Source organism: Seriola lalandi, unplaced genomic scaffold, assembly GCF_002814215.2.
Source record: "Seriola lalandi dorsalis isolate HSWRI2012SDOR001 ecotype SW California unplaced genomic scaffold, Sedor1 jcf7180002054549, whole genome shotgun sequence".
NCBI classification, from domain to species: domain Eukaryota; kingdom Metazoa; phylum Chordata; class Actinopteri; order Carangiformes; family Carangidae; genus Seriola; species Seriola lalandi.
In genome coordinates this window covers 866,455-877,533 of record NW_019525102.1, presented here as the reverse complement: position 1 = coordinate 877,533, position 11,079 = coordinate 866,455, and the positions used below count along the sequence as shown (strand labels likewise).

At 39.1% G+C, this 11,079-nt stretch overlaps 2 protein-coding genes across 2 annotated transcripts; one reads left to right on the top strand and one right to left on the bottom strand.

Annotated features, from left to right (window-relative positions):
- Window positions 1–6: 6 nt before the first annotated feature.
- Window positions 7–637, top strand: LOC111661670 (complement C1q tumor necrosis factor-related protein 3-like). The gene is made up of 2 exons (XM_023415322.2): window positions 7–129; window positions 233–637. The coding sequence occupies exons 1-2, from the start codon at window positions 9–11 to the stop codon at window positions 511–513; spliced, it is 402 nt and encodes a 133-aa protein (XP_023271090.1). The 5' UTR covers window positions 7–8; the 3' UTR covers window positions 514–637.
- A 1,167-nt stretch (window positions 638–1,804) lies between these two features.
- On the bottom strand, window positions 1,805–10,093 carry LOC111661667 (E3 ubiquitin-protein ligase TRIM39-like). Its single transcript, XM_023415318.2, has 8 exons — window positions 9,968–10,093; window positions 7,734–8,324; window positions 6,848–6,943; window positions 6,166–6,399; window positions 5,906–6,053; window positions 5,653–5,679; window positions 4,612–4,787; window positions 1,805–3,712 (listed from the first exon to the last, which is right to left on the bottom strand). Exons 2-8 carry the CDS (start codon window positions 8,319–8,321, stop codon window positions 3,341–3,343), a joined length of 1,641 nt encoding a protein of 546 aa, XP_023271086.1. The 5' UTR covers window positions 8,322–8,324; window positions 9,968–10,093; the 3' UTR covers window positions 1,805–3,340.
- Between the last annotated feature and the right edge of the window lie 986 nt (window positions 10,094–11,079).

The window sequence follows — 11,079 nt, the reverse complement described above, 5'->3', positions numbered from 1 at the left end:
AGAGAACCATGGTGGTATTCAGTGTCAAGGCAGAAGAAGGTGGGGCCTATGGACCCTTCAACTCCGACAGAACTATGATGTACAACACTGTGATTACAAACATCGGTGATGCCTACGATAAATGTACAGGTAAGTGCATCATATGCAGCGACACTCATAATCACCCACGTAGTTTGTTTGATTGGAGTAACAGAAACCCATACATGTGATGAATACCTTGTTGTTTCCACAGGTGTCTTCACTGCACCTATTGCAGGTGTTTATCATTTCACCTTCTTCTACCATGCTGGAGGACATCATGTGTCCAAGCTGATACTGCACAAGAACAAAGAGCCGGTTGTGATGACAGGTGATCAAGGAAGCGGCAGTGACACTGCTGATAATGGAGGAAATGCAGTGTTCCTGAAGCTGGAGAAAGGGGACGAGGTGTGTGTTCACCTGCCTGCAGGTGCTCATGTTTGGGCATCAGGTGGCCACACCACCTTCAGTGGTTTTCTGGTCAACTCATGTTAGAACTGATGTCTCCAAAAACCTAAAATCAATGATGCATCTACATGGAGATTAAAATTTATATTGATACAGGTGGCTGTTGCCGTCCTGTTACTGTATTCAATCAAAATAAATCATTACAGCATTAGTCAAATGAGTCTTGAGTGTTTCATTTACTGTGACATGTCATGAAATCGACACGACGGCCACCTGATGTTTGTGAATGTTACTGAAGATATTGCTCAGAGCTCAGCTCTTCTCCTTCAGTTCTCTTTTGTTAGTCTGATTTTTTTTAATGAAATGATTCCTTCAAACTTTTACTGACGACACAAATTTACCATTGACCTTTACCAAATAGGTGGGTGGTCTTTCAGCACCTCCTTATTTCTGATTGGCTACTGCACACATTATGTTTGCTCTTCAAAATAAAGGTTCTACCTCTTTGACTTTAGACAATGACGACATACAAATATGGGTCAATTGCGAAACACAGGCAGACAAACAGAGAGACCAGGCTGCTTACGTTAATAATTGCTTATTATAATTGAACAATAATTTATTCTCTTACTGAGAGGTCCCGCCCATAACTTTGTCTGTTCATTCATTTCTCATTACTTAACCATTAGCTACTCTCTCTCTCTGCACCTCCAAGTAAAGTGACACATCGTACTGAGTAGTTCCTCATTACTTCATGATTATCTGATCATTAGCTACACCACTGTGCCCCCTAAAGAAAAGTGAGAGTTACAAATGAAGTTTCTACTGGGGAAGTCACCATTCAGTCACTATTTAATCATCATACTAAGACTGGATATATGTTAATATTCATATTATATTGTGTAGCATTAGTGATGCCATAAAAATAAATGTAATAAATCGAGAATGTGCCAGAAAGTAAGTGAGTTTCAAAACACAACGTCCTCTCACCCACAGTGGCCTGATCTTTTTATTTTAACCTTATTTGCATTATTTCGCTGCCATGGGCAATTTAGAAAAGATCCACTAAGGTCTGCGCACCAGGATGCAAACCACATGGAAATCAATTGTTCCTGACTTTGATGCAAACTAAATGCTAAATGCTAAATTCAAAATTTGATTTCAATTTTTCTCACTACTTGGATAAAGAAAACCCATCTGTCTTAGACATTTTGTACAAACTGTTATTAATTTAATCACAGCAAACAGTCAGTAAAAAACCAACAAAGTTTTCACTCTTTTAGTGGAAATATATTTTATTTTTATCTTATTTTATTTTATTTTATTACTCCTAAAAGAGCTATCGTACAGAAATAATATTTACAAATGATTGCTGTCATAGGTACAAAATAATTTAATTATTTTTGAACACACATTTTATGCATTCATGCACATAATAAACTCTTTATATAAATTAGCATAAATCTGAATATGTATGGTATACTGCAATAAACCAGTCATTTTTCATACAGCTCACAATTCTGGCATTTTTAACACCAACTAAAAGGTGGTGTTTACATAATAAAATCAGACTTGTGAATTATAGTGCACACTGCTTTTTGTGTAGTTTTCTTTGTTCAAACTCAGTTTTACATATTCAAACACACATTTATCTCTCATATGATAAAAGTCTCTCCACTTTCATCAGTCCTCATTTCAGACACAGAGGAACAGAAGCCACAAAAACATTTGTAATATAGCAGATAAAGTAGATTAAATTAGCATCTAGCTAATTTGCTAATGGAGTATTTAGCAGCTAAAAATGCTACATATTTTGCTCAGGAATCTAGAGAGAAGACATTTAAAAGGTGAGTGAATATTCATCAAGTAGCTAGAAACATGCCTTCACATAGATGCTAACAAGTTTGCCACAGCACCTTTTGAAGATGTTAATGTGTTTTCAGTTCGTTCAGCTGCTTCCAAGAGACCACAAAATCCATTGTTGCAGCTTTAAATAAACATGAGCTGCACAAGATTGACTTCAGTTTTGCCTGTATTTAAACATATTTTCGTGTGTGATGATCTGATTCTGATGCAGCACAGTTTGCATTGTTGAAAAATGAAAGTTTTCCTTGCATGGTTTGGAAAAAATATCCTCTGTGAATGCAAAGCACATGGAAACATGGACTGAATGCCAGGGCTGATGCAAAGGTTTTGCAAAACACAAGGTTTCTCAGTGAAGAGTCAAACAACTAATCCTCCTTTATTTCAAAAACTTATCACCAAAGAAAGATTGAAACTTGTTAGTAAAGGCATTATTCTCATGATATTTTATATGGTATCAAGGCTAAAGTTGTAACCAGCTTGGCATAAAGTAAATCAGCACCCCGTGAATGCGTATGTAATGATTAACTGCAGTTCAAAGTGTGTATTGCAAATACAAGGTACAATACTATCTTTAGCTTGCAGAGTCCATAGACCAACAGAACCATAAAAAAATTTAAAAAAATACAACATTTACCCACTAACAATGCTAATAGTTTTATAAATGAATTCATATATTTTATACCCCAGCAGCCCCTCATTGAACAATGCATAATAATGCAAATAACCCTACATATTATATTAAGATTAAAGTGACTGCACATTATGATGTTGAGCGTATTTTAAAGGGCATTATTGGTTTGAAAGAAAATGAAAAAATTGTTTAAAATGTAGTATTTCTGTAGTAAAATACCTCAGGCAGAAGTTTGAACAGACATCTCAAGCAGCAGTAAAAGTTTTCATACCAAGGCTAAAAGTTTAAAGGCTCTATTGTCTTGTATTGAGACTGTGGGAAAAAAATCTTCAAAATCTAAAGAGAAAATAAGACTTAACTACAAAATACTGAATTAGTTCTGTAAATCAAAATATCCCCTAAGAGTCATCGTCAAGTCTAAGTCTCGTGATTGACAGCTGTGATGACCATTGGCGCTGTGTTCTTCCCTTCATCACAAACACCAGGGCTGAAGAAGGGGAAGATCCTCTCAGTGAACAAACACCCAGTAAAGGTGTAGATGTGAGACCTGCTTTCCACATTAAAGAACGATACCGTCCTCTCCTCGTAATCCGTGAACACCCCGACAGTCTGCGGCTTCTCCTTGAGAGAAATAAGGACCGAGGGTGAGTCCAGAGCTCGATACTCATCACCGTTCCTCAGCCGCACCGTCCAGTAGCCATTCTCTGGCTTGGAAGTGATCATCCCCTTCCTGTTGACAGACTCTTTGACCACGCCCATGTCCCAGAAGGTCTTTGTCCCCACCGCAACCTGATTGACAATACATATGAAGAGTTAATATCCAAAACACTTTAAAGTAGAAAAATCTATCGTAGTGCCGGATGTTCAAGTGTTATTGTCACTCAGCACATACTGGGAGTAAACCTCTAAAGTATTTCAAGCTATCGAGTATTGGGTGTTGTACAGCTTTCAGGCCACAAGAGAGCAGTACACTAATATGATGGTTTGCAGTGCTTAACATTTCTGACCTGTCGAGTACTTGCTGCATTTTATTTCACCCATGATGTTTAAATGTCCGCAGCGAGTGAGCAAACATATTTTCCACACCGCAAAACAAGTCTGGGTGAAGGTAAAAAGAACTGAAACAGGACTTCAAACAAAAACAAAGAACCACAACAACCGAAGTGGCTAGGGTTACCACCCGTTACGTATAATACGGGATCGTCCGATATTCGAAAATAAAATGCTGCATCCTGTATTGAATATATACGAGACGCAATTTGTCCTTCATTTTCGTTCATGTTATGTCCTCAAAGTGCTGTGAATAATATCGTGTCAAGTAATAATTTTGCATAATCTTCCCGGGACTTACAGCCATGCTGGAAACGCAGAGAACAATGGGCCACAGGAACCTTTTAGTTCCTGAAGAAAAGTACCTGGAACTAAAAGTTGAAGCTCCCAAGCAGTCTCTTCGGCATTCTTTGGCATAAAGGCTGCAGTTCGGCATGCTGGTTTGTTGTACTGAACAGTCTCAGCAGCAGGCGCATACTGAAGCTAAAACCGTCAGTATCAGGGTATTTAATCCGTACCAACTTCATTAAAAACAGAAAGAATTTGGATGTTCAGTGGTAATCTATTGCTGTTGCAGCTTTATCTGATGGCCACTGTGATTTATAAAAAAGTATTGCATCATCCATGAAGAAACTGACCTGGAAGTAGAACCTCCCGGACAGGAAGCCTTTCTTGCCGATAACGCAGATGACGGGGTCAAAGCGTTGGGGGTTGTCAGGAACAACATGCAGCAGCTCGCCGCGGCCAGCCTGCTTCCCGTCAGCTGATAGGACGATGTTTGGATGGGCGGTGTCTGGGTCTAGTACCACGTCAACTAGGGCAATAAGACGCGGAGTAATTCAGTTAATAGGCTACTACTGTAATCCTACTACTAATACCAACACTACGAAGCTCAATCCAGGCTTCACTCAAATACAGATTAATCTGATTTTTTAATTTTAAATAAAACAGGATTAATTATTCATTTATAACTATGCTAACTGGCGAATTCCCCGTTAGCTTAACTCCCAATTCTCTTTATAACTCAGTTCACTACAGTTCTTAAACACATGCAGCGGCTGTTGTGGTCGGAAATAAACCATAACTGTGACATTTCTAATTCTACAATATTAGTTTATGCATGTCTACAACAGTGTTTTTTATAACTGTGTATTTAAGAAATGTATATATACACCTTTAAATTTTATGTAGCGGATAGTTAGGTGGATGCATTTTTGTGATTTTGCTAACAGGGGGTATGACAACCCCCCTCATCCAATCATATCCTACTGGTACTGTTATTATACATCTACAATCTTCTTCATTCTTGTACATGTTCTTGCCTTGGAGTCAGTTAAAAGGTGAAAGGTAAAAAGGAAAGCACCTGAATAATTACATTAATTTATGACTATAGACTATAACATATAGAAAAATGTGACAATCCTGGTGAAAAGTTGTGCACGTTCATCTCATCCACCTCAGTGTCCTCAGGCCAGGTTGGTGAGTGGCAGGAGTAGTTGCACAAACTGTTGTCTGCCAGAGTGTTTTTCAGTTATACAACCACAAGAGGGCGACAAAATCAAAACAGCTTGAATCCTATCATATTATTTTAACCATATACTGTAGCAGTACAGCATTCCTAAATGCATTTAACCTAAACACTGGATATATCTACATGATTATGTTCAGAGAGATCATACCTGCATATTTTTGCATCCTCTTCATTTCTGCCAAAACAATAATAAAAAAAAAAGATCAGTTTTGGAAGTTTTAATGAGGCTTTTCAGTTTAAAACGAATCAAAGCTTTAGAAAATTGTTGTGAATAAGGTATTAAAATAAACTCTTCCTCTATTAGACTGGTTTTTAAATTAATTTTGGTACCAGGTGCAGGAGCCTGAAGTTGCCCTATTCACGCAGGTACACAGGGGCACAAACAATCCCGTTCCCTTTACCTTCTTTCTTCAGGCCGTCCAGCTCATTCTTCAGGGTGTGGTCCATTTTAGAAAGCGCTCTACTCACAGTCCCCACACAGAGTTCAGGGTGGACGCTGATCTCCTTCCACTCTCTGGTGGGTGGGGGTGACGTAAGAGAGGGCACCCTCTGTAACAAAGACAAAGCAGTGATGTAAAACCCCTAACAACATCTATTTAAGGATTTACTTTCTAATGGCCGTCAAGACTGTTCACCACAGCTTCAGGCAGATTTTTTTCACCTGTAAGAGGTGCAGGTGGTCCTCACTGCTCCTCAGCTCCTCCAGCTCAGTGTTTCTCCTCTGCAGCTCAGCGATTTCCTGCTGCAGCTCGTTGGTCATCTCCTCCGCCCTCTGCTCCGCCGCTTTCTGCTTCTCCTTGATCTCCGTGTGGACTTCAGCTCGTCTCTCCTCGATGGAGCGAATCAGAGACGTAAAGAGACGGTCGCTCTCCTTCATCTCCTTCTCTGCGCTCACCTGGATGAGGATACAAAAAATGTGAACATGAATGTGTAACATGGAAAAAAGAGGAAGAAGACACTGCTTACATAAATGTTTTTCCACCTTCATTTGTGATATGGAATGGACCACTGCAGAAAGAGCTTTAAATGTACATCTGTAGAACTGAAGACAGCATTTTCTAGCATTTCTATATTTTCACTTTCTCACGTCTGAACATCTCTTATTGCTGCATTGCATTCTGGTCTACTGAGGCTCCTGCTACTGGAGAAATTGGTGTCCCTGCCTCTTTTACAAGACATTTTCTGCGTATTGTTACTGAATATCATTAAAGAGTGGTACTCTTGTTATTTGAAACACATCTTGTTATTGTAGCTAAAATGGAAATATCTGGCCCCGATGTCCCCATCTCTACATTTGGCCAATTAAAGTGCTACTGGATCTTGTGGCCGATAAGACGACTCACTGTGCTGAGCTTCAGACAGCTTTTGACCTCCTCTACTTTCTTCAGTCGCTCCTGGATCATCTGCTGAAAATCAGCCTCAGTCTTCTTCATTTGGACCTAAACAGACAGAAAAACAAAGAAAAGACATGGACCGTAAACATGGAATCAGACATACGCATACATCCAGACACTGGACATTACCATGCATCGTAATCAAATCCACAGTTCCCCTCTATTAAATACATACTGTGTGTCACTAGTTAAAAATAGAGCCTGATCCTAGAGACCGTCTGAGCGCTAGACATGATGTCATGCAGCATGTTTGCCTTCGCTATCACACACCCTAAAAGAAACAGTCCAGAATCTGCTTTGAAAATAAAGCTACGACAGACAAATCCATGGGTAAAGATAACTAGTAGTTTTTTTTTTATGTACCTGTAAAACTGCTGTAGTGATGGCGGAAATTTTTGGTCCAAGGTAAATGGACCACACTGGATTTATATGCGGCTTTTATTGTCTTATCAACCATCACAAGCCACATTCACCCATTCACAAAGTGCTTTACTGCTTTTTTACCATAAAACATTCTCACCCTGAGGATTTGGGGCTCAGTATCAACAATTAGTCTAATTAATTATTTAGTTGATTGACAGAAAATGTTTTGGTTCTGGACTGCTGGTGTGACAAAAGAAAATTTGAAGATGGCACCATGGACTTTGGGAAATTATAACAGTATTTTATGGACAATACAATTAATAGATTAGTCAAGATCGTGTTTAACGTGTTAATTTGAATGAAAATCAATAATATTATCAAGGCACTCACTGTGGAAACAGATATCAGTACTGACTTGTTCTTCAGAAATCCATTTTGTCTGAACCCTTATAATAGAGTATGTTCTATGTACCTTCCTCTCCCCACTCTCCTCCTCTATCGTAACAGCCTGGTGATCTTTGTGCTCGGTCTCGGTGCAGAACTGGCAAACACACTTCTGTTCGTCCCTGCAGAACATCTCCAGCAGCCTCTCGTGCTTCTTACACATCCTGTCCTGCAGGTTCTTCACCGGCTCGATCAGCTTGTGCAGCTTCAAGGCGGAGACTCTCTGGTGAGGCTCCAGGTGGGCATCACAGTACGACGTCAGACACACCAGACAGGACTTCAGGGCCTTCACCTGCAGGGAGGTGGTGGCACAGACATCACACACCACCTCACCTGGCTGGGCCGCGGACAGCGGCAAAGCCGACGAGCACACGATCATCTTTCTAAATGTGTCCGCCAGCTCTTTGAAGGCCGTATTGATGTTTATTTCAGGCCGAGGGGTGAATGATTTGTTACAGGTGGGGCACTGGCAGACATCACTGCTGTCCCACACACTCTGGATGCAGGCCTGGCAGAAGTTGTGTCCGCAGGGAGTGGTGACCGGGTCGGTGAACACCTGCTGACAGATGGTGCACTGGAACTGTTTTTCAGGTAACATGTTGCCTGGGGATGTCATTATCTACAGAACAGTAAAATCAAATAAAAAGGGAAGTTAAGTGATAAGTTGCACAGGAAGAACTTTGATAGAGGAAGTAAATGCAAAGATTTATATCCTCAAAACAAACACAAAAGTCAAAGGTACAAAGAGTACTGTCTTTACAAAACACATAATATTTACTACTGAAAATACCTTCAAGAAATGCCAAACAGTTTCATGAACATGAATCCACAAATTTGACCACGTATGCTTGGTATCAGCGTAAGAACACAGATGAGTAACTTGACTAAAGTGTTTATTTACTAACCTATCTGATGCCGTAGCTGTGTAAATATGGGAAAGTTTGCATGTCATACACCCTGCACTGTTTGGTGCGCTTGGTGTACAGTATTAGTCATTGTTTACTTGACTGCAAACACCAGACACTCCCACGGAAAATATTCACATGGTCACACGACTACACAAACACCCTACCATGAAAAATATCTTACTTTAACGTTAGAGATAATATCACCATTGCTTCTTGTGAGACAGGCTGGATTGGGTTATTTGTGTGGAAGTGTGTGCGTGTGAAGTCCTTCCTAAGTTCTTAACTATTAAGTTAGTTTTAAACTAGCGATTCAGTAAATCAGGTTGGTGATGTGTAAATCAAAATCACATCCGTCTAGTAATCAGCCATGTTTAAATGTCACTATGGTGTCTAGCTGACTAGCTGTAAGTAAACTGCCAAAAATGACGCAGATATATTAAACGTAGCTGTCATCCTTTGTAAATGTAAATATTACTGTGTTTTGAAATGACATGCTAACTATGCTAACCATGCTATTTAGCTATTAGCCCTACATTAGCCCTTTTGCTGAGCTACAGATCAGTACTAAGACTCAGCCTGTTAGCTTAGCATAAATACTGGCCTACCTGCACCTCTAAAGCTCACTAATCAATATCTTGTATCTCTTTTGTTTAATCTGTACAAAAGGTGTAAAACTGACAATTTCTGCTTGTACAGAGGTTGTGTGTCAATTTATATCTTGGCAGAGCACAGTACCAGGCCCAGGCTATTTTCAGTCTCTATGCTAAGCTAAGCTAACCAACTGCTGGCTATAGCTTCACATTTATCATACATACATAAAAGTGGTATCAGTCTTAGCGTATTTGCCAAAATAAATACAAACGCACGCAAACAGACAGCAAAGACAATAACACAATACACAGACAATACACATATCTGGTTCATCAACTTCTCCCCAGTTGTATTGTAATACTTCTCATATATTAACTTGGTCAAAAACTTCTATTTTGTGTCATTTGTTAGGAAAACAGACAGACAATAAGACATGTTCTTTAGCACACTGGCACAGAAATAATGCTAATTTTGACACACAGAAAGCAGCATGAATGTTAAGCAACATTTTAAAGACAGAATACATTAGAACCTATTGAGTCTCCACAGATTTAAATAAGTAAACAGTATGTTTTGCTGTTCAGCAGGTATAACTACAAAAATCTACTTTATATACTGACAGCTACAATACTATTTCTCCTTTAAACAATCCACATTTTAATTATTTACGCTCATTTATTTCCCTTACATTCACTCTCCCAGTCTTTTTCTCAACAACAGCAGATCATATTTTCAGCTGTTACTGCATATTGCTCATACTTACAGCTAGGTCCCGTAAGCTGGTCAATGGTCTGTCCTCTGTGACGGCAGAGCAGGTGACTCCCCTGCTGTATGAATGAGTATGAATACATTACAACGCTAGCTGTGAAACAGGAAAATGTAACGTCAACACAGTTATTCATCAGCCCGGCCCTCCCTCTGCTGAGCCCAGTGCTGCTCTCCATCCCTCTCTGTTTGCTTCATGGTATTTACCTAATCTTAAAGTAGCAGCACTCACAGCACAACTTACCAGTTATTGTATTGTGTGAATATATGTAATCATGGGAAAACATAGTAGTAGCTTTCACACAAGGAAGGACAGTGTTTTCCTCATGGGTGTGGTGCTGGAGTCCAATGGTTAAACACATTTTCCACTCACCTGACACACCTGACAAACAGACAACAGTCTGTCCTGAGGAATGCTGCAGTTTTGCATATCATAACAAGTAAGTCATGGTTATAGTGACACGTGTGGCTTCAGATAAAAGCCTAATCAGCATTTCAAAAGTGTCCTTGGCCATTTAGAACAATATGTTAGAGCCAACAAAGGCCATTACATCAGACTTTTGTTTAAGCCTTTTGTTGTTATATAATCTCCAAACAAGTTGTTCTAAATTGGTGGCTCATTTTCACAATAAAGAACATGTGACAGGTGTGTGAGGAAATCTTTTACAAGCCCATAAAGTACAAACAGGATACAGGATGTGCTGTAACTGACTTTACCACCATACACCTTACTACAAGTGAATTTCTAGATTAATTGTACATTATAGGCAGAAATCAGTTAACATGTAAAGACATTTCACAATAAATATAGGGCTAATTTTTATGAAAATTATTATCATAAAAATGTGTATTCTAAACACCAAACTACTGAATGAACTATTGATAGAAAAATCTAATAAAAAGTTGTCAACAAGGGTGATTAGCTGTAATTTGAGGTTTTTGTGGCAGAAATGTGTAACTTTGGTGCAAAAGTAAGTGGGCTTCAACTGATATTTAAATGCATCAGATATATATTTAATCCACAAATAATAATAATAATAATAACTCATCTGCAACAGAAAATAATCCCTTCAAGGAAACGCGTTTGCATCCAGATTACATTTTCTATTA